This window comes from Epinephelus lanceolatus, chromosome 13, assembly GCF_041903045.1.
Source record: "Epinephelus lanceolatus isolate andai-2023 chromosome 13, ASM4190304v1, whole genome shotgun sequence".
Lineage (NCBI taxonomy): Eukaryota > Metazoa > Chordata > Actinopteri > Perciformes > Serranidae > Epinephelus > Epinephelus lanceolatus.
The window spans coordinates 13,974,235-13,998,218 of NC_135746.1; the positions used below are offsets into that span (position 1 = coordinate 13,974,235).

The following is a 23,984-nucleotide window of genomic DNA, read 5'->3' on the forward strand; positions in this document are numbered from 1 at the left end:
ACACAGGAGGACGGAAGAAATGTGAGGAGGACAAGCCGCAGGGTTGCCAGGTCCGCTTATTAGCCGCGACTTTGGGCTTGTTTCTAAAGTGGAGTTGCTTATTTGGGCTTGCTCTCTAAACGTTGCCTTCCTCTATATATATCCGTCTAATAAGTTATTGAAACGCATGATAGTCGCTTCTTTTGGGCTTGTTTCCATAGCTCTGGTTGCTTGTTTCTCTCCCAGATCTGGCAACACTGACAAGCCAACAAGCAACAACAACAATGGCGGCGTCCACAGGATCACAGGGAGCGCGATGTGTTTGGACCCAGGCCCTGGAGGCAGATCTGATTCAACACCGGGAAGAATATCCATGCCTTTGCGATGTGTTGTCTCCAAGTTTGGTGACGTCATCGCGCTATCTGGGGCTCTGTCGGCGAGGGCTCGGTGGAGAAATCTTGTGGTGTGCACACACAGGTCGTAACGCAGTTGGCGAGACTCCCAATGACAGAAACACACGTCGCCAGGTATGGACACTCAGAAGATAACGATAGTCTCCGCGACGCAAAATCAGGGTGAAAATCGTGTGATGTGAACTAGGCTTAACCTGGAAAATTTTGAGCTGGTTGCAATCTGTAATCCTCACCACTAGATGGCACTAAATCCCTCTCCCTGCTCCTTTAAATGAGGAGGTAAGTCTCACTTCAAACTGCTCTTAATGCAGCAGACAGGTGTAAAGGATAATAATGCTTGTACTTCTACAACAGAAACAGACACTCAGTGTAAAGTAGCTGTTATTTAATAACCATGATTTGCTCAACAACTGTAGTTACAGTTCATAATTACCTGTCTGTGTGTGACAGACAGTTGGCAGCAGTACTGCAGTGTAAAGGCACAATGACAGATAAATGTGATGTCACAAGACATAACAAGATGACCTGCAGGAGAGGAACAAAAACCATAAATTTACATCAGCCATAACCTAACTGGCTTTGTCAAACACAGTCCCCACTCAGTTGCTGCAACTGAATGAGAAGTTTTGTTTTTACAGCATTTCCTTGGTCAGTTTGAGTAAGGCAAAAATATATAAATGAGTAAACACTGATAACAAAAAAATGATAGTGTAAAACAAAGTGGTACACAAATCTTACTGGAAAACAAAATTATATATAAAGCAAAATGTTACACTCTCACAGCAACACACGAAATGTGAAATAAATGAGGAAAACCTGGTGGATGAAGCTGATTGACCTATAATGATAGAAAAGCACAAACAAGTACAGCCTCAGTCTTAACCTTCTTAAACATGTACACAGTCCTCTGGTTGACGCTCCAGAGTCTTTGAGGGTATTCAAAACAGACTGGAATATTCTCTTCCGCTACATTGCTGACAGCCGTGGCAGATACTGCCAATAAACAAGTATAAAATCAAACTTTAAAAAATATATCAGAGGCTACGAATCCCTCTGAGATGCAAAAATAGCCAACACCGCATGTCATCTTCAGGGTCTGCTTAAGTGCAATTGTTGACTTCATGTTTTTGTGGTAATAGGTTGAGGTTTTCCTTGAGTGCGTAGGGACTATGGAGCGTCCTCTTGATAATTAGAGGAAAATACAATTAACCGAAATCGTAGGTCAGTGCTCAGGACCACCTTCATCTGATCCGTCCAGCTGATGCCTACTGTTCATTATGTGTCGTCAGCTCTGAGGGAAAAATACCTCCCTTTGTCCGCCGTGTCAGGGCGTCACTCCCTCCTGGTCCATGCTGCAGCCCAGAGCTTCGATGTCGTTACTGATGTCCGTGATCATGCGATCCCATTCGTCTCCCTCTGAGGCATCCTGGCCTTCGTCTGACGCGGCGCTGCCTCCGACTGCTCCGTTGCCGTTGGTGGTGGAATCGGAGGCGGAGCTGGCTGTGCGCCGGTAGCGACCGAAGCTGTCTGTGATGATGCCTCGGCCGTCCTTCACACCAATGGTCTCGAGGAAATTCTCAAAGTGCTGGCTGTCCTTCTCTGGTATGAAGGGACGCAGGCCTGCAGGGACACATCATATTGTATGTGGTCATTGTGTCTAACAAGACGTCATCTTTTTAGACAGATAATTTTGTTCACATCAACAATTTTTTCTTCTTTTGTTTTTACCCATTGATTTCTGGGATTTACCATTGTTTTCTTGTATCTGCTCTTTTCTTAGGTAAGAGAAAATTTTATGAGTGGTTGAGAGCACTGTTACCAGGAGTATAAGATATAAACAGTTTAAATTTAGACCTTTTTAATACCACTTTAAATGGAATTTAATACCAAACTTGCCATGGAAATACATCATTAAAAAGTGAAATATACAGGGCTCCAGTCTGCAACCATTTTTTAAGTCAGTGCGAGTATATTTTACAACTACTCGCTCCTTTGCGACCTGTAAACTTGGCGTTTTTCTTTTTTCCCCCATGTTGTCAAATGAGGGAGTGAGTCCGCCAGTGTGGGCCAATGTGTGAGAGGGGGACAGTCCCAGAGTGGGTGATTAGTTACCACGAGGAGGCTCGTTTGACATGAACTGCGCCTCACCTGGAAAGTGGACGAGAGCAGGCGGCAGCAGGAGGCGGCGGTGACAGCAAGTTGCGGTCAAGTCAGAGGCGGACTCAAAATGTCCACCCTCTGGACTTGCGGACTGAGCCCTTGAGAAATTTCAGTTGTACAGAGTGTGACGTCTTTACTGTCGTCACGTAACGTCTACGAGGGCAAAGAGTGTAAGCAGCTGATAGACAGCCATCAAGATCGTTTTACTCGTTGCTGTGGAAACGTACAACTATCGCTGCCATCATAGTCATATATATGTCATATGAGTTGACGAACAGTGCCTACTCATCTGTCCCTGTAGATAACGAGATATAAATCCTATGTATAGCCTTTTTGTGACTATACAAAAATGTTTAGTCAGCACTCTCTGTGCTAACTGCTGAATAACCTAATGAGCAGGCTGGCTAGCAAGGCTGTATTTTATCGACACAGACTCATTGCCTGATCTAAATGTGTAGAGGAGGGTGAAAATAAGAGCATTACACACATACAGTTGTTAATTTCCCTCTTACCTTCCTGGCTGTGGTGTTAAAATGATGTTTTCTGTAGCGCCATCACCTGAAATTCTCACAGTGATGTGAATAAAAACCATATAAGACCCATCCAATTTGAATTTAAGACAGTTTGATGCTTTTTAAAGCCTTTTATCAGTAAATGTGTATTTAAGACATTTAAATACTTTTTAAGGGGAAAAAAATGTGAAGAATATGAAAAAAAGCAAAAATCTAATTCTGATTTTGTTTTAAAATTATTACAACACTTGGGTTATTAAATATGTGGGCTAAAAAATTGCTGTTTGTTCTCTGATTCCAATTAAGACTATAAAACCCTTGAATCATGCATGCTCTTAGCGTCTGAATGGATTACGAACTGCTTTTAGATGCAGCATTTACAGCATCACAAATGTTTTGCCATTGCTGGGTTTTTGATTTTCCTGTAATGCCAGTAATGACTATCTGGATAATCACAAATACTTTGAGTTCTTCTTCTTTCAGCCTTTTTTTTTTGGTGGCATCTTTCCAATCCTTGGGTGTGTGCCAGAGTATTTGCATGGCACATGGCACAACACCTGCCTTTGTACAGTGTTTAGGGGGCGTTACCTGTGCTAACAGGCCACGTGGCTCTAATTTATGATCAAGTGGATTCATCATTCAACACACCTGGGTAAGAGCAGATCTGGTAGATGGACCTGCACTTGCACAGCGCCTTTCTCGTTTTCCGACCACTCACAGTCACATTCACACACACAATCACACACTCGTTGCCGAGGCTACCATACAAGGTGCCACCTGCTAACACACTCACACACTGATAGAACAGCCATCGGGAGCAATTTGGGGTTCAGGATCTTGCTCAAGGATACTTCGACATGCAGCCCAGAGGAGCCAGGGATTGAACCCGCTCTACCTTCTAAGCCACAGCCACCAGATTTGGATGGTAAGAACATTTTGTACATCTGGAGTTGACTTCTCTTATTTTTTTTCTTAACAAAAAATTAAGAGAAATCATTAAGAGAAAGTTTCTCAATTTAAGGGTAGTAGTGTGGTCGTACCAAGTAGAAGGAACTTCCTGCTGTCCCCGTAGAGTTGTCGCAGGTTAATGCAGAACTCATGGATGGAAGCACCATTACGATACTCATGGAGCAGGGTGGCAAACTGCTGGATCTCCTGTGATGACAGTTTTGTCCTCAGCTAGAAGTGGAGGGAAAAGATAATGAATAATCAAAACAAGAATTAATGTAGCTTGAGGGACAAAGAAAGAGAGTGGCATGGTCATACTGTGGTCATGTAGTCCTGCAGCAGCTCTGCAGCAGTGGTGCTGAGCTCTCCTTCACTCGCGGTCTTCGTCTGAGGGGTTGCTGGGGTGGATGCTGACGGAGAGTTTCCTTCTGCCTCCATAGAGCCCGGGAAAGGACTGAAAGAAGAATGCACCCCTTGTAACTGACGAGCAAAACACTTTCAGAGATGTGTCAAAATTTTAATGAATCACTGAGAACAGAACCATCAAGGTAGGACTCAAACTGTGTACTTACAATGTGCTGGCCTCTGCATCAAAGGCCTCTTTAACATCCACTTTGCTTGAAGAATCATCTGCAAAAACGTACATTTCGACAGCTTTATACTTGACTTTTGAAACTAAAGTAGCTTGAGAAGAGGGTTAAACTCTCTAAACTCCTATGCAGTCAGTTTTTCCCTTACCACTGTACAGAGAGAGGTGTCTGGTCGGCGTAGTTGCTCCATCAAAAATGGCTCTGTCCAAGAAGTCGATGGTTGATTCTGTGTAAACGATCTGAAAGACTTGGCTGAGCAGGAGACACAGCTCCTCTGCTGCTGCCTGAAAGACAACAAAGTTAGCTATTAATACACATTTCTGCAGAGACTAATTCAGGACTGGACTAAAAAGTAAGTTGTCAGCATTATCTTGACATCTCACACACACACACACACATCCCTGTTTGAGACTGCAGACTGAAGTGCGTTATGAAATCGACCATTTGTGCTCTTTGTACACACAGCACTCTTCAGACTGTGGTTAGTTCCGAGTTTATTTCATTACCCTGGCAACTTGCTGGCAACTAGAAGTCAATGTCATCCTCACTGTACTGGCAAAAGAATATTTTTTATTAGAATTGCTGGAGACACTAAAGGGCCCCTGTGGAGTTTTCTTGTATAAAAAAGTCCTGTTTATATTCAGTGTTACTCCCTTGTAGTCCTCTTCTTCCCTGTCTTTGTTGGTGTATTGCAGCCTATCTTGCCATGTTACTGTCACCTGTTTATCAGTGTAATATTGTGCACCATTGGTAAGACTGTGTTTCGTGTCACCCACAAGTGCATGTGTGTTGATAAACAAAATGGGGTCCCACTCAGAAACTTAACTTAAGAAACAAACTCTACAGATTTCCATTTAGCTGCTCCAAACATGGATACTGGAAACATAGTCGCAGATGCAAAGTAATACCTTGTTATCCACAGCCAGCACAAGCAGGCAGCAGACTTCCACCAGCACAGCTCCGCTCTCTGACAAGGAGCTCAGGGTCTGAGACTTGTTGAGATCGGGACACGAGCTAGGGCAAGGAGAACCTCCCGACTCCTGGGCTGAATAACAGAGAAAGATACACAGTCAAATGAGATTATTTAAATGCCGAACTTCTGCCAATTTAGCAAACACTACTTTGGACAATTTTAAATGTTTTTCTTTTACCTGTTTTGATCACCACAAGGTGCAAAGAGTCGTCCCTGATGTAGGAGACAGCAGCGATATCATGGATGGGCACCCTCAGGATGATGTCCTCCCCATCGCGCCGTACAAGCTTTATGTTGTACGCTGACAAGCTCACAACTGCATCCTGCTCTGTTGTCAGCTGGCCTGCCAACTGATGGGACTTCTGAGAATCACAGAGGCATAAAATGTTGGTAATCATCCCTTGTATGATATAAATTATAAATACCATATCTGACAACTTTATTATTAGAGTTCACCATGAATAAGCAGAAGCATTAAAGCCTTTATCAACTGTAGGGGCAGTTCACCCCAAATTCAAAAGCACACATTTTTCCTCCTACTTGTAGTGCTATTTATCAGTCCAGATTATTTTGGTGTGAGTTGCCAAGTACTGGAATAATGGCCTGTCTGCCTTCTCTTGAATATAATGGAACTAGATGGCACTCAGTATGTGGTGCTTGAAGGAGCAAAAAAATATGTTTAAAAAAAAAAAACAGAACAAAACAAAAAAAAAACCTCAAGGCTACTCAAGATAATCCACAGACCTTGTTGTGAGCAGTTTCATGGAGGAACTATTTTCTGTCTATAAAACTACACCCACCAAACATACAACTGTGCAGAAGGATGCGTGCATTTACTGCTAGCTCACCTAGCACCACTGAGCTAGCTAACGTTACAGCTCAGCCAAGGAGGATACCATTAATGTTTACACCTTGCTGAGCCTCTCGTCCATGCGTAGATACACACTTCCTTCTGTGTGGTGATACGGTTGGTGGGTGTGGTGTCATAGAAAGACAATAGCTCCTACATGAAACTGCTCACAACAAGGTCTGTGACTTATCTTTAATAACTGAGTCATGATTTCTACAAAAAGACAATGCTGTTGAGTTTTTCCAAATGTATGGGCTCCTTTTTTAGCTTTGAGCAGAGAAGGCAGACATCTCTACAGCCTGTATCTCCAACATGAGGGAACAAATTAAAACCAAAGATTTATAAACAGCACAGGTAAGAGGAATTAGAATAAGTTTAAGTAGGAAAAGCAGAAGAAAGAGAGCTCTACCAACTGATGGATCATGTTACATCAGTTACGTACCCTTGCATTGTCGATGAGCTGCAGTACTTCTGTGCGACTTGATGGATTCAAGTATCCTGGAACTGATGTCAGCTGCCCCAAGTACTGGAAAGGACATGCACAAACTTTTTACTCAGAGATGTACATTCACACGAGTAAAAAAACCATACCAGAGCCTAATATATCGTCATCTCCTCCCGAGTAAATAGTGCTAAAGCATTTTTAGCACTTGAGTAGGGACTTTACATCTCTGTTAGTCACACTCACTTTGACTTCCTTCTCAATGTAGTCATTAAGTAGGATGTCAGGGTCGATGCGGTGGTCAGGCTGAGAGAGCGAGAAGGTGTGGAGCGCTCTGCGCTCAGTGGCCTTCTCCTGGGCCTTCTTGTCTCTCCCCTTCTCTCCTTTCAGGAAGACTCGCTTGAATGGAGACACGATACCAGGCTAGTGAATGAAGACAAAGAGAACAGGTGTTGAAAGAAATTAGAAGACTGTCAAGCCGCCTTACGAAATGCAGTAAGAGGTGAAACGCAATCTGTGTGGATATGTAGCATTTCATACTCTTTAAATTATAAACCACTGGCATCATCTGTTTCTATGAAGCAGTATATCACGAATAATTACAGGGCTTATTCACATCCACTTCATACATCTGAGGTAGCTGCAAAGGGCTGGCAACACAGTAAAGCAAACCCAGCTACAAGTTAAATGTTCCCCCTCAAAAACCAAGCAGAAACTATATCAAACTGTTGACTGTAGTACAGTATGCCTTGTAATTTCTGCTGACCCTGCTTCCCCTGATGGTGCTAGTTTCTGCAGAGTAATACAGCAGATGCAAAGCCCTCCATGTTACCCAATACGTGTTGCTCAAATGTCAACAACAGCATGTGCAAAAGGAAACTGCATTTTGCAATACTGGAGGGGTTTGCAGTGGAAGTCAGTATAAAGCATGAAGGAGAACCACATCTCAACACTGACCTCAAAACAACCACCACAGATGTGTCACAAGAGAGAATTGTATCGTTCTTTAGCCCTTGTATCACCTTTTAAAAGTCAAAACTATAGCACTGTTAAGTCCTCAGTCAAGTATGCTAATCAAAACCTTGATACATTTCATCAATGGCGTCAAGGCTGTGCACACCATTTCAAGTGCGTTTCTATATTCAAAGCATTTTTTAAAAAGCCTACCTCGTTCTCCATGAACCCTCTCGCAAGAAGAGTCGCCTACTTACGGCAAGCGCACTGCCTTGCGACTGATGCTGCTACGCTCGCACTGTGTAAACTAGTCACCTGTTGCGTCCGCTCACACACAGTGACAGCTGCCAACTGGTGACAGACGCACAGGATCAAACACAGCGAGGGGTGTGACCCCCCTCACAGAGGAAGGGAAGTGTCTGTGTCTCTGTATTCAGGCGCAAGAACAGGAAGGGGACTAGCCACAACTTCCTGTGATGGCACATGCGCTCATGCTTTGAATATTGAAACTCTTAAAAAAAATGGCTTTTTCATGTTGTTTTGAAAACTGCTTCACAGATTGAAGACAGACAAAAGAGAGCATGTCTGGTGATAATCACTGTTGCTCCAGATCTTCATATTTTATTGTGATGTGATGATTTACTGTCTTGAATCACTCACTCAGGACTCAGCTCTGCAAATGAAGGTCCACACACATCACTGCAAAGCCACAGAAATACAGATGTAGTGTATTCTATTATGCTAACCACAGAGCTCAAGTCTGCAGGGCTGTTTATACTGCAGATTTAAGTGCAGATGATCTGATGTAGTTCAATACAACTTATTTTGTTTTTCAGCCACCTCATGAAAAGGCCAATGTCAAAATTATAAGCATAAAAATCCAGAAAAAAATAGGTTTCCTAGCAATATCTACAACAGAAAAACGAAAGGGTTACTTTAGTAATCAACAGTGAATGCAGCAAATGGTCACAAAGGTGTATCTGACTCTCACATCACACCTATATTTTGGTTCCTGCATGACTCCATAGAAGCGCACGACTAATGACCAGTGCATTATTTAACAGTACGCAGCTCTTGAAGACAAGTGCATTAACATTTTATGGCTTGTCCTTGTGAAATGTGAGACGGAAGCTACTGTGGTTGACCCCAGTGAATGGCCTCAAGATGAACAAGTGTCTGTTTGGGGAGAGTCTACAAAGAAACCTAAGTGAGGATGAGGTACTGTCTCCTTGTGCTGTGATGGCACACAGAGACAATGAGTGCAGGTGTACTTTCCATCTTTCTCACACTTGAGAACAATGCAGGAATACTCAGAATGTTCATACAGAATAATAGTGATCTATAAGGCTGTTATAGTTCCTGTATTCGTGCTGAATCGTCATGGTATGGGGATCAGGATTCAGTGCACACTGCCTCAAGCACAACACACAGAATGTAGACTGATGCACGCGTTTAACCAAAGTTCACAGACTTGAGTTTCGCTCGGAAACTTTTAGCCATTAATACATACGCTGAGGTCAGCACAACAAGGGGACTGGTGAGTGTCAGTCACACTATGGCGAACGCCAGAGCTGTAAGACCCGCCTACGCCTTCCCGGTCAGTAAAGGAGATTAAGTATAAGACAAGGACGATGTGTGCTTAAACATAGCCAAGACTGAACTAATTGAACATTCCTCCTAATGCACAAGATTTTTTATTACTCTATTTATTTGGTATTTTCAATTTCATAGCATAAGAAGTGCTTTACAGTTTTACAGCCTATTATGACCTGTTGGATTTTGGGTAAGTGTTTGTTCAGTGTAATACCAAAGTGTTTGAAATGTTTTTTTTCTTAAATAATGAAAACAGTCTAATAAAGTTTCCAGAGGGAAAAATGCTACCCAAGTCCCCAGCTACAGGATTTTGTCTGTCTTTGCCACTTTTGTCTGTTTAAAATAAATTAAAATAAATATATCCGAATGCATTTGCTTTCTGTTTTTCCTGCTGTACTGAACTCCCACTGAACTGTGACTCTTACACCTGGGTATCAACCGAACCTTGGCTTTTGCGTATCGCTATACTTATCCAAATCTTACTCCTATTTGTCCCCCAACCACCTAAAAACTATGACTACATTTTCCACACTGATGAGGTAAAATGCTAAGATCTTTCTCCGCCTTTCTAGATCTAAATTGCAGCACTTCTGTCACATAAGGATGCTCTTTATTCTTCATTTGTTCATGTTTGAAAGACACTGCCCGTCCAGCTGGACTCAAAGCAAGCTCATGTGTGAGTCAAGCTGTCAGATAAACTTCTCCACATACTTTTGACAGTTTCCAGACTTTAATTGAGTTCAGTTCGCAAAGTGAAAGTAATACTGTATCATGTCATCATATGAAGGGGTCTGAGCTTTCACCTAAACCTGTGTAATTATAATACTCAAACAGAGAAGACATCTGGGCCAAATGCTGTTCATTATCACCACCTAGTGACACACACAAGAACTGTAAGCACCGGTGACACTGATCATTAAAAGTAGAGATCATCATTTCTTAACAGGTGGTAAACTGAGGTCATAACCTGTTTTATAAAAATGAAAACAGTCATTTCCATCTTTATAGAAAGCTACAAAGCATCTAGCGAAGTGAGTAAATATATTTACTTCAAATCTATCCATTTTCTGGCAATAAGTAGGAGACTTCTTATTAGTAATAAAGGTATTTTTGAAAGAAAGTTTTAATGTTATGCCTTATCAAAGTGTGCAGAGTTTGGTTTGGTTACCATTGCTGACAAAAACATTTCCTTGCCACAACAAACCCTCCTAACACTAGGATATCATTTCATTTCCGTCAAAATTTCCCTTCATATCAAGAGGAGGTGGAATTACCTCACAAGCACCATTAGTGTTTTTGTCCTGGAAAAAATGATGTAATAACCAGCTCAATCGCAGCAAAGATGTTAACCTCAGACACTTCACTTCTCATCATGCTTCTCAGGTTGTGAGAGCTTGTCAGTGTCATGTCATGTCATGTCATGCCTAGATATGGTGCCCTTTGGTTTCCCTCTGCAGAGTCTCCTGTGTCTGTTCTACCACACAAAGATAAAAGAAATGTCAGCCGTGTATGTGAACATGCCGATCTGTCTCCATATCACAGGGGATCATTTGGGTAGCATGTGTATGTAGTGTATGTGTGAGACAAAGCAGGATGGTTAGCACAACCAAAGGGTGCTGATTCCCTTTAGCATGACTGACACTGATAACCGCTGCCTTTGACAGCTGATGGTGAGCACTCAGATCCTCCATGACCCACGCCTACACATAACAACGGGGGTTATTACTCTGGGAAACCTGGTTGTGCTTTCATTACGTTTTAAAGAACACTGTCACTGCGGTTTGTTCTCACTGTTTGAAATCCCACAACAGATAAACCATTAGCTTCATTAACACAACAAGGGCCGACATTTTCCTTTTAATTACGTTACGTTTAACTTAACACACTGGATCTGAACACATCTGGACCACACATACAACAGGGAAAAGAGTGATGAAGTTGGTACGATGAAAACTATCAAAAATAAAAACATCAATAAGCTCACAGTAATTTTGACCATATACCGGTAACGTTTAAAGTTAACTTACAACACTTCACTCGCTTTCTAGGCTCAATCTGTTGCGCCTAACTTACCGTTACCTCTATTTAGCATTAATATCTATTCAGTAAGTTACACATTTCTCTTATTTTAAGTAAAACTGCCTGATTAAAACGTCTGTAAATCTGTCAGTGTGTTAACGTACGTGCTTTGCCCCTGTCCGCTGATGTTTAACGGCTAAACTTAGCCAGCTAACGGCTAAGCTAACCCCGGTCTGACAAGCTAGTAAGTTAGCATGCTAGCTAGCTAGTCAACTTGCTGTGCAAAAAAAAAGTAACGTTAGCTCTGTCAACTGCCCGGCTTACCTTCTTCACTTTTTTCACATCATCCTCCATTTCTATTTAAAGGTCCTCTTCTTCATATTCAGTTCAGCGTGGACACCCAGGTGAGACAAGACATAACTAACGAAGCTTTTTTAACCAGCACTCATCTGAAAGTAGTTAGCTTGCTAGCCTAGCTTAGCTTAGCCTAGCCTAGCATTGGCAAAGTGATGCCCGAATTTGAGCTGATAGCAAAACGCCATCCTGATTTTTGACTCGTTCCACAACCGTTAGAAAAAAAAAGTCGGCGTGCCACCCGTGTGAAAACTGTACGCTTCACTGCCGCTAACACGACTAAAGAAATAGTCTGTTGAGAAGACAAACTCGGATAAAACAGGCAAAACTTTTCAATCGTGCCGCCATTTTGGGCGTTGAGCTGGTCCAGCATGCTTTGCTTTGCTCAAACCAAAACAGCTGCTACTGTTAATGATAGTGGTATCACCGCAGAGGCAGTTTTAAAACGGTAGTTGTCACTTCATGGGCTGCTTTTCAGGTAATATGATAAAAAAACTATAATTAAAATACATATAATTGTATTAGGTAACAGAGACATATTTCAGAGCAAAGTATTATAGCTATAAATACGGACAAGGGTTGGTCAGTGCATCAGTGACTACACTGTAACATTTCTTTGATGTAAGGGACTGTTCGTTACTTATGAGAGGGAAGGGGTGGTTCAAAATGGGGGAGGCATGTCAAATAATTTGCTTAGCACTGGGGAGCAACTTGTGTTTTACTTTGGCTTGGAGAGGGGCATACAAATTTAAATGGCTGTATTTTCTATTTATATTACTGCCAATTTTTAAAGAAAACATGCCCTCCAAACCTATGTAAACCTACAAAAGTCGTGTTTTCTTTAAAAAAAAATCTGGTGTAAAATTACACACTTTATCACAGCCTGGAACTGTAAATACAGAAATTATCATTGGATTTTTAAATTTACAACAGTCCTTTAACGCAATGTGTGGGATGAACACTTCCGTCCGAGGAAAACATAACCAAATTTATGCTTAAAAAAATAATATTTCTTATAAATCACTTTATTTTAAATGTCTCATTTTAAATTTTGTCAAAAATAAACTGCACTAACTAACCAGCATGTATGACAAGAATTTAAAAAAAATCGGACTTTTGTCTTCAACTTTTAATGTTCAAACATTAAAGGGTACGTTTTTTAATTATTTTTTTTAAAATCTAACAACTAATTTCTCGCGGAGGGAGGGTCATGCATTTTCCCCAAGTCACTCAGGGAGGCTCAAGGAAAATATTTGTAGTTTTGGGGAAAAACTAGACCAAAAAAAAAAAAAAAAAGTCACACCTCAGCAACCCCCCTCTCTGACAAGTAAAGAACGGTCCCTAAATTCTCAAATTGTTTTGCCGCTTTTAACAACTTTATGGCAACTTGTTTTTTTGTTTATCACTCAATAACCCTATAAACAATAGGCTTTTATTCACAGCTAAAATTTTTATGTTTAATATCAGGAAAAAGTACAAGTGGCACCTTTCTTTTTAAAGCCATACCCTTGATGTAGCACACCTACATTGGACAAAAATTTAAATGCACTTTTGTTTTTGCTCCAATTTTTCACAGGGTTAAGTTAAAGATTTAAGACTTTTTTATGCACTCAGTAGATACATTGCTCTCAAATTGTGGTCGCAACTTTGTGTCAGTGGCACTTGTCCTTTTCTAAAATAATCCATCCACCTGACAGGTGTGGCAGATCAAGATTCTGATTACACAGCATGATTACAGCACAGGTGTGTCTTGGGGTGGTCACAGTTAAAGGCTACTCTAAAATGTGCAGTTTTATCTTAAGAAAAAAAGGACATCAATCAGGATTTCACATGACTGCTACAGAAATGCATTTGTTTTGGTCACAAATACCACAAAGAGTCAGTAAGTGTCTGGTGTGACCACTATTTGCTAGTTGATCAGGTTGTTGTGGCCTATGAATTTTTTTTCCCCACACCGCTTCAGTGGCTGTGTGAAGTTGCTGGATTTTGGCAGGATTTGGAACACGGTGTTGTACATGCTGATCCAAAACATCCCGAACATGCACAATGGGTGACATGTCTGCTGAGTATGCAGGCCGTAAGAACCGGGATATTTTAAACTTCCAGGAATTGTGCACAGATCCTTACAACATGGGACCATGTAACAGTAACGTGCTGCAACATGAGGTCACGGCGGCGGATTAATGGCAGGACAATGGGTCTCAGGATCTCGTTACAGTATCTCTGTGCATTGAAACTGCCGTTGTTTATAGTTTATGCAAGTCCATACCATATAACCCCACCACCACCATGGGGCACTCTGTACACAGCGTTGGCATTAGCAAACCACCCGCCTACACAACGCCCTACACGCTGTCTGCCATCTGCCTGGTGCAGTGGAACATCGGTGAAAAGAACACTTCTTCAAAGTGCCAGACGCCATCGATGGTGAGCAGTTGCCCACTCACGTCGGTTAAGATGAGGAATTGCTGACAGGTCAAGCCCCTGGTGAGGATGACGAGCATGCAGATGAGCTTCTCTGAGACAGTGTCTCACAGATTGTGCAGAAACTCTTTGGTTGTTCAAACTAACTGCAGCTGTTTGGGTGGCTGGTCTCAGATGATCTTGACTTGGGTCAGTTGGATGTACTGCCATATTCATGGAAACGACTTTGGAGATAGCTTATGGTAGTGAGATGAACATTCAGTTCACGGGCAACAGCTCTGGTGGACATTCCTGCAGTCAGCATGCCAGTGGCACTCTCTCTTAAAACTGGGGACATCTGTGGCATTGTGTTGTATTATCAAACTGCACATTTTAGAGTGGCCTTTTATTGTGACCATCCCAAGGCACACCTGGGTAGTAATCATGCTGTGTAATCAGCATCTTGATCTGCCACACCTGTGAGGTGGATGGGTTATCCTGGAAAAGGAGATTCAGTCACTATTGTACTTTAATGAATTTGCAACCAAAATTTGGGAGAAATGTATCAATTGAGTGCGTAAAAAACTCTGTTTACAGTTACCATTTACTTTCCTTGTTTTGCTAGAAAGGAGAACGACGACAACAAAGAGAGGCAGATGGGACAAGTGGAGAAAGAAAGAAAACATGCGCAAATACAGCAAGAGGATACGAGAGCGATGAAGAGACCAGTCACAAAAAGACGGGTACGCTCTGTACACATACAGTAACTGTCAGTGGTATTTACATTTTAATCATATGTATCGGTCTTCATTTTCTAAACCTGTGTATAAAGCAGGTGAAGGGAGTTGTATCAGTTATTTGTGAAACGTCATTTTGATTGTTGATGCCCTCTTTATGTGAATTGTGATTTTTTTTAGGCAAATTGTAATTACTTAGTGCTAAACTACAGATATTGGGTCTGAATGTGTTATGTGTAATGGTAATTAACTCAGGTGCAAATAGTAATACATGTAGCATCAGTGTAGGTAATGATAATATTTTATGTGCAGTATAGAAAAATAGAGTTACATTGTAGATTTTAAAATTTCACCCATCAAAGCATGACTCTAGACCAGCCCAATCGCCAGAAGAAAATGTTGGCAGTGTACATTTCTGCAAACCACAAATACGTTACCTTTGTGTGTTTCATCAAATCGTTTCTAGCATGACGTAGTATATGAGCTGACTTTGTAATTGGGAGGTGGAGCAGATGGTGTATGGTGCGTCACCTAAACGAAATGCCAGGGTTAGGTTTGGGGTTGTCACCTAGATCAGTAGTTCCCGACTGGTGGGTTGCAGTCCAAAAGTGGGTTGCAGGCCCATTCTGAATGGGCTGCAAGTGACTCGCAAACATGTCAAGTTTGTAAAAAAGAAACACACAATATTTTTTAAGTACAGTTAATTTTCAGCACAGAGGTTTTATTTTGAAGTGCTGTTTTCTGCTGTAGAGTAACTGACAGCTACTTCAGAGAGACAGCAAACTAGCTCAACGACATGGCCAAATGCAAATATGATGCTGAATGTATTAAACTGTGGGACCTTGAACTAATGACTAAGGAAAAGTCTTGACACTGTAGCCTGACCAGTTGGGAACCACTGACCTAGATGAGATGCCTGCAAAGCAGCAGGCGACTGTTAGAGACCAACAAACAAGTAAACCTGTTTTGTAGCAACCAGTCCCTGTGCTTCCAGCAGCTTTTTAGTTTTGTAGTGACCTGTCACGGTTTTCTCCACTGGGAATAGTGGTACGAAAAGCTGTTGTGTTTTACCAAGACATTGCTGCTTTTCCATTTTAAGCCAAACCAGTTTGGCATTTTAACCATAACCAGTGTTTTTTGTGGCTAAACCTAACTACACATTAACCACAGCTTTGTTAAAATATAAAGTTTTAATGTAATCGCTACATAATAATGTACAAATGTACCTTATCTGTGGTTCGTAGAGACGTATAATACCAACATTTGACCAGACTCATCCTCTGGTTAAGTCCACTGACCCGAGAACTGCTTTTGCAAGTAGAGAAAAAAGTATCTTAACATCTATATTTTACTTATTGTTCCATTGTGCAAAAGAAATTACTTAATAATCACTGATGTGCAAAATGATTTCATTTAGTGCACCCATGTTAAAAGCTGTTCCACAGACGGTTAAACCACACAAGTGTTTTCACTTATCATGCCTGATTGGCCTTTTCTCAGCTTGACTGTCATCTCTCTCATTGTCTTCACTTTCCTTGATCATTTATATTCATGCATCACTTTGGTGTCACCACATACAGTAATCCCCAGCCACACAACTTCAACCTGTGACGGTCTAATCAAAGTAAATGAAAACACCTGTGTGAGTGTGCAGGGCTTTAATTAGCTAAATGAACCGATCACAAGCATTATGTAAGGACACATTCACTGTGTGTGGGCCACATGTTGCAGCTGCTTTCATCCGTTGAAATGTGAGACGTGCATGTGAATACAGCACCGATATATTGCACTTTCAAATACTATATTTATTTTTCTCTTCTGGGATGAACAGTCTGATATATGAATCTACAGTAAGGCTTAACATTACATTTTCAGCATAATATTTCTCTTTTCATCTAAAAACCAAAACATACAAAAAGAACTTTAGCACCATATGTTATTAATAATATTCATATTGTTCCCAAAAATAGGACATCAGTTTTGCTTTTTTAAAGAACTGGGATTCCATGAAACAATTTACTTACATTTTATATTTAACAACAACAAAGAAACCATTCCTTATATGTTCTCGATCACAACATGGGTTGTATGAGTACACGTTCGTAAAGATGCTACAGATTGTAGCGAATTTTGCTCACTGACATTGTGCCAACTCTTTGAATACCCCGCGTAAATCATATAGTCTAGGGAGTATCCTGATAGATTTGTGAAATACACCAACAAGCTAACACAATCTAGAAATTGATTGAATATAAACAAAGCAATATTTCCCAACACCTTTGATAACAATTTCAAAAATCAGCAGCAATTAATATGACAACCATAGTCGCTTCATTGGAATATCAAATCCATTTTTAAACAAAATATTACAGCCAATTCTACAATAACAACAAAAATAGATACACACAGATTAAGGACATATAGATGACAGGAATTTACAACACAGCAATCACGTTCTATATATTTTTTTAACCCAAATTCCAGTAGCAGAAGTACATTTGTGCTCCTGTGCTTTTGCCAAGAAGATGCATTTTATCATCTGCCAGTTTAATTCTCTCAGAGAAAAGAAAGAAAGAAAAGTCCTAGTGCAGATTGAATCATAGTAAAACAAAAAACATACTGTATGCTGAAACCAGTATATTAAACATTATATGAACAGAGGAACAGAGTTGTTTTTTGTGCAGGTTGGAAAATCAAAATGGCACCATTGAGAGTTGAGTTCTGCTGTAAACTGTGTGGATTTGAGGTGCGAGCTCTCGAGCATTTTTGAGACTGCGAGTTTGTCAGTCAACCGGAAGGCTATGCTATCAGAAAGCTAAAAAGGTGGACTGCAGTCCACAGTGGTAGCACCTTTTAAATGTATTTATTCAGCACCAGGTTATTAACAGAAATCAAAGAAGGTTTAAACGTTTAAAAAAAAGAAAATGCACCGTTTTATCTTCTGAACTGCTCCAATGGTCAAACAGATGGTCGTGACACAAAGGTACAGACTGAAACCAAGTCAAACACTACAATGACCTGCTGCTACACATTAATGCAGAAATCAGAGGGTTTGTTGTGCAGTCGAGAGCACGTCCATGCTAAATGTCGAGGGTCACCTCACAATGACTTCTAAAGGCATGCTGGGAGGTGGTGGGAAAACCAGAAAATGAGGTTATTCAAAAGTGAATCAGTGATCGGGCCTGTTTCATCATTCCATTGTAAGAAAATGCAACGTAATCGTTTTTTTTTTTTCTTTTTTTGCGCATGTTGTCATCATCGGCTTCTTCCGTGTTTTTATTCCAACTGCAGGCATTATTGTTTTGGCTAGAGGATGTTAATTTTTCACACGAGACAAACGACACAGAAAGTTTACGTCTTGGCACTACAAATCATTCATCATTGCAAGACAGAAGAAGATGTAAAGGCATAGACAAAAGTACAAAACAATCGTTGACCAAAATCGCTCGGTATTGTGGCTGGCATCTGTTAAGACTATCCATCAAACAGTCCAAATCTAATGCTTTTGAGCTCAGTCCAAACTGCTAATTGTACCTCGCCGAATCAACCCGGGGCTGTCGTAGATTCAGCTCGCTAATAAAGATGAGGAAACCCTATGTTCAAGTACAGAAGATGTTCAGTATTGCCTTACTTTTTCTCTGATGTCTTTGACAGAAGCAATAAGTGGGTTTCACACTGCGCCCACTGCTTGATTCTGTCGCACTGTGAAGTTTAGTTGGAGCACTGTAACTAGGAAACAGTGCAGTCCTGTGGATGACAACTGGGATGAAAGACTTAAATGGCGTCATCGACTGAGGTGTGAGCTGACAGAATTGAGAACTTGGCTTGATCAGGTTTCGGGGAGACAGACAGGGAGAATATTGTTTGGTGTTTGTCGTCGTCTTGAGTGAGCGTGCTGGCACATGAAACGAGTAAAGAAAGACATTGGCATTGTTGTTTGCGGACCTGGCTGCCATGGCTGGATTGAAGCACCCAAAGTAACAAGGCACAACAAGGACTGAGAAGAACAAGCTTGCTGTTCAAACGCTCTTGCTGTGTGTTGCGGCTGTCGAGGGATGTGGAGTCGGGCGGGTAACCTGACAGAAACAATTCTCTGTAGGGGATTTCTTTGTGACCTTGTTTATGCTGTAGTGTGGCAGCCTGAATACTACACTGTGTAGCTTAGCTCTTGAAACCCGTGTGTAACTTTAAAGAAACCAAGAAAAACACTAAACTAAAACCCACTCGTTAACCAGCTCCTAGCTAACCCTTTTAACTAGATAGAGAATGTGGCAAAATCTATGATTGTTCTGTAGAAATACGTAAAATATACGGCATGTTTCATAAAAATCCAGACTTGTACATATAGACTCTTTGTAGACTTAATTAAAATTAATTAACCGTCATTACCACTATTCTAATGACACAGTTAAGCAAGCATAAATACTCTGCGTTTTACGACATTAAGCACCACTAGATGAAATGCAGCCCAGTTGTACATAATCGTGTTTATGATGCTATATAATACAGTCATCCCACACACACACACACACACACTCACACACACACGCACACACATGCTCAAATGAATGAATCACAGTGTATTTGCACCTGATTTGGACATGTGTCCACGTCTGGAAAAAGGTCAGCAGTGTTTAGAAAGGATGCACCATACGCCAGGCAGCCAACTACCACAAAAAACGGCCCCAACCCCCCCTCCCCGCCCCCCCCTCCCCCCAAACCCCAATAATAAGAATGAGCATTCCCAAGAAAACAAAAAAAATGTGCAAACCATAATTTAGTGGTACAATCCCAGCCGAGGAGTGGTCCAGGATGCATTATGTTAAGGAAAAAATGGAGACCCTTGAGGACATGCCTGGGGATGAGAACTGCATTGAGACACCCCTGAGTCAGCTGGTTCAGTGGTCTTGGTTGTTGGTCCTGAGGAACCCCTGTATTGGCTGTTTTGCTTAGTTTTTTTTTTTTCAAAGTTTACAATACTTATTCATTATTTATTAATCGACTAACTATTAACATGGCTGTTCATTCACTACAACAGAGAGGAACTACTCTGGCTACTATGGTAAACAATGAACAAGTTGGTTGTTTGCATACTCATGTATATCTATACATATGGTGTGTCGGATGTTTGCTCCACCTTAGCTGACCCAACAGTTCTCAATTACTTAGGGCTGAACATCGCTTTTGTAAGCCGAAGGGTGGCAGACCCCGGATGTTGAAGCTCTTGGTCATGGCAGTGTACCTCATTGCATGTTCTCATGTCAGGATCTCCAGTTGTTCAGCCTCAACCCCGTTGTTCAGTTACCAGAGAGTGTGAGAGTGTTTCCACGGGGAGTGCGCCAAGGCCCAGCACCAAAGAGACGGGGAAGAGGGCGGAGCAGCAACCGAGGATGGAGCCGAACAATCGGCGAGAGGACAGAGCTGTGGGAAAGGGGCTGAGGGGACACGCAGGACGAGCATGCGCACACGCCACCATGCAAGCACACTCAGATCCCCTAATACATACTGCAGGTTGCACAGTATGTGCTGAGAGGTACACACTCATCTTTCTCACTCAAGCACACAAGGAATTACACACGGTACTCCGGTCAGGCCCTTTGTCACAATCTGTCCTCGTGTTCTTTTCCAACCCTGGCAAAACCCCCCTCTCACCTTTGGCCTGGACTTACTTGGCATCCGCTTTTTACAGTACGGTGTTAGCAGGCACACGTGGCCACAGCTAAGCAGGACGCCAGTGAGCCAGGAGAAAGGAATCTCTGTTTTGTGAGGGCTCTTGGGCATCCCTTGCTGGGTGCATTTGTACTAATGCCTCATACTAAAGTCATGCCTAACACTGCAATGTAAAAAACACACATTATATATTCGGATGAATCATTGAGTAAATAGATAAAGTTGGAGTATGAAATGCATTCAGTTTTCTCATGAATTGTTCAGTAGCCCTCTCTGGAAATTTAAGTCAAACTCCTTTGACTTAGAAGGCATGTTTTTTTTTCTCTTCTTTTTCTTTTTCATTAATCACTATTATTTTTATCATGAGTGAATACAGTGGTCGTCCTGTGGGTATCCGTAGCGGAGAGCTCCCGCAGGTTCAGCTGGGAAGTGTACATTAGTGTGTAACTGCTGCACAGCAGGCCTAGAGATGGCACATGTTTTGCAACGACTCATTCTACTGGTTCAAGGGGGGCAGATAAATTGTACAGACAGTACTTAAAGATGCGATTTGGCTTTGTTTCAACTGCGCTAGCGGGTGCCAGAACAGTTGCCCCGTGCACCCGTATAAGAGTATAACCTCTTTGAGGGCACACTGATGTTGAGGAGTATACCTTTTTCACACTGCACCGCACAACATTTTGTCGTCATGTAAAAAACTGTGTGTTCTGGCAAAATATAGTTATGTCAATGACTATAAATGTGGACACAAATACGCACTGAAGTATAATAGCATAGAAATATCTTCTCAGATTTGACTGTTTTTTTAAGAACTTATTACAAGTCTTTGCACCCGATAAGCATATATTAATCAACCTAAAATATTTGTCGATAAGAAAACAAAAAAGGGAGGTTGTATAAGTACTTTCTAGGATTCAGAAGGGAATGGTGGAGGATTCTTTGAAGGCTGTCTTTGCACTTCAAACAAGAATGTGCGTTAACACACATTTGTACCCTTCTACCCTTAGACACTTACAATCTTTAAAAAAAGTCTTTGGAATGTTTTTTATTATGATTTTCAACCCACCAATTTAGAAAACATTGTGCTCATTTCTACTACATTCTACATTCCTTTCATTGTGTTTGGTGGTTGTCGCAATATAGTGTGCTGTCTCAACTGTGGGCAAGAACGACCAAGTAAGGCATGCTGTTACAGCTTGCCTCCATCGGAGGGCAGTCTGCACTGTAAAAACTGAATATGTGGGTGGAACTGATTGAAGGTCAGTGTGCTTCTTTTTTTCTTCCATACATGATGCGATTACGATTTAGGATTTTGAACAAAAATAGTACAGCCAGGATACACTTGAGCCACATACGCTCACAGAGGGAAAATCCATTTTGAGGGCTTCTGTTCGACACGTCTGTGATTGTGCCCTTTCTGTAATTTACAGTATCATGATAAAGATTTCAGTGCTTTTTTAATCTAACGACTCGGTAAACATCATCATACATTTCAATAATTTACATAAAGAATGGCAGTAAATGTTGGGATGTGCAAAGACCTGCCCCCTCTGAGACTCTCCTCCATCATTCCCATCAGGCTTTGCGCCAGTCCCATGTCACAGGGACATACAATATGCCCTTCACAAGTATTCACAGGTTGAATCACCAATACAGTATAATGCATTAAACACATTTCATAATGAAACATTCATATGTTATCTACACACTCATACAGAACCCTCCTCCATCAACGTAGAGGGATTTATATGAGATTTATGTATATATCACATCAGATACTGTAGGTTCATAATTTTTCTCTCTTTTTCCAAAAATAAATCATGACTGTGTGTTTAGACTGTCTTGACAGATTTTCGGTTGGCTAACACACATCTCCTACAGGAAAGTTGAATGATCGGAGTGGAGAGAGGGAGAGAGTCGAGTGTCACATGGAAAGAGATAATATCTGGAGAGGAGGAAGAGCGGGGTGAGAGAAAGGAAACGCATGTGTATCGTGGTGTGTAAGAGGAGGTGACAGAGCTGAGGGAGAAGATGCCTTCAGAGGGAGGATTCGTACTGCAGGAGTTCATAAAGAAGCGGACCGTCCCTATACCTGATGCCCACCGCATTAGGGCTAATGTACTGCAGCACATTTATGGTCCTGCGCAGACGCCGATCCACAAAGTGTGCATCCCAGGCTGGGTAGCGTTTTCTGGGCATGTCTATCTTGATGAGAGGACCCTCTGGTTGGATGGGCCTGCCAGCTGCATCCACAGGTTCTGTGGACCTCACCTGGAAAACCGGAAGGCAGGTGTCCGTGGCTGTTTCATCTGACTCCATGTGCTCCCCTGCCAGACCCCGTGTGGGGGTGGCCTGAGAGCCACGGGGGCCTGGTGTGGGAGCCATGGGCTCGGCCTCAGGGGGTAATGGAAGGCCCCACAGCAGCTCAGCGCAGCAAGAGCTGGCCAGCACCCTCAGCCGGGGGCCCATTGGGTGTAGAACCCCGTAATAGAGAACCATACAGGCCACACCTGAGGCAAAGCACAGGAAGACGCCACAGAGGGCAAAAGAGGCATAGGCGTCAGTGGTGGCTGGGTCACGATACGCATACCAAAGGAGGCTGAGGATGGCGTTCTCGAACAGTACTAGTGTGTAATAGGCCACCATTCTGTACCGCGTCCGGCCCTCACGCACATTGAACCAACAGAAGACATAGACCACGCCCACCACCATGTTGAACAGTACCTCCTCCCACTTGGACATGCAGAAGTCGGTGCCGCCATGGATGACCCAGAAAGCCATGGCGCACCAATGGAGCACCACAAAAATGCCAAAGTAGATGTGGAAAACAGAGGCAAATAGAGCGAGGGAGAGCACCCGTGAGGAGATGGTAAAAAGGCGCCAGAACAGGTGCACCAGGGCACCTCGGTAACTCATGCTCTTCTTGTCGTCACGCGAGTCACGCAGGAGTTTGTGGTAAGAGGCTAGCACCCAGGCCAGGGACAGGAGGGAGGACATGGCAGAAACACCTGGGAATAAAGACACAGAGAGAGAGAAAAGTAAAAGAAGAGAACAACTAAGAATGGCAAGAAAAAGTGTGTTTACATGGACATTAATAACCCATTCATAAAGCTTATCCCAGTTATGATCATATTCAGGATATGGTGTTTACATCAACAGAGAGAAATCTGGTCATTCATATTCCCCGTATACAGTACAGGCCAAAAGTTTGGACACACCTTCTCATTCAATGTGTTTTCTTTATTTTCATGACTATTTACATTGTAGATTCTCACTGAAGGCATCAAAACTATGAATGAACACATGTGGAGTTATGTACTTAACAAAAAAAGGTGAAATAACTGAAAACATGTTTTATATTCTAGTTTCTTCAAAATAGCCACCCTT

At 41.9% G+C, this 23,984-nt stretch overlaps 2 protein-coding genes and 1 long non-coding RNA gene across 3 annotated transcripts in view; 1 reads left to right on the forward strand and 2 right to left on the reverse strand.

The window, feature by feature from the left end:
- Window positions 1-762: 762 nt before the first annotated feature.
- ccm2 (CCM2 scaffold protein) lies at window positions 763-12,169 on the reverse strand. Its single transcript, XM_033648566.2, has 10 exons — window positions 11,758-12,169; window positions 7,114-7,290; window positions 6,868-6,951; window positions 5,754-5,937; window positions 5,511-5,647; window positions 4,751-4,886; window positions 4,585-4,642; window positions 4,331-4,466; window positions 4,105-4,243; window positions 763-2,012 (listed from the first exon to the last, which is right to left on the reverse strand). The coding sequence occupies exons 1-10, from the start codon at window positions 11,785-11,787 to the stop codon at window positions 1,717-1,719; spliced, it is 1,377 nt and encodes a 458-aa protein (XP_033504457.1). The 5' UTR covers window positions 11,788-12,169; the 3' UTR covers window positions 763-1,716.
- The window catches only part of LOC117270754 (uncharacterized), a 111,716-nt gene continuing 99,888 nt past the window's right edge, over window positions 12,157-23,984 (forward strand). Inside the window, exons 1-2 of the long non-coding RNA XR_013493131.1 lie at window positions 12,157-12,265; window positions 14,816-14,933. This is a non-coding gene — a long non-coding RNA (uncharacterized LOC117270754). The remainder of the gene's footprint in view (window positions 12,266-14,815; window positions 14,934-23,984) is intronic.
- xkr6b (XK, Kell blood group complex subunit-related family, member 6b) overlaps window positions 19,657-23,984 on the reverse strand; it is an 87,817-nt gene continuing 83,489 nt past the window's right edge. Inside the window, exon 3 of the mRNA XM_033648565.2 lies at window positions 19,657-23,605. Coding sequence (XP_033504456.2) covers window positions 22,635-23,605 — 971 coding nt within the window. The 3' untranslated portion in view covers window positions 19,657-22,634. The remainder of the gene's footprint in view (window positions 23,606-23,984) is intronic.

Coding starts and splice junctions, on each gene's coding strand:
- ccm2 (XM_033648566.2), bottom strand. CDS start 11,787: ATGGAGGATGATGTGAAAAAAGTGAAGAAG. Junction 4,887..5,510: donor TGCTGGCTGTGGATAACAAG/GTATTACTTTGC, acceptor GTTGTCTTTCAG/GCAGCAGCAGAGGAGCTGTG. Junction 4,244..4,330: donor TGCAGGACTACATGACCACA/GTATGACCATGC, acceptor CTCCACTTCTAG/CTGAGGACAAAACTGTCATC.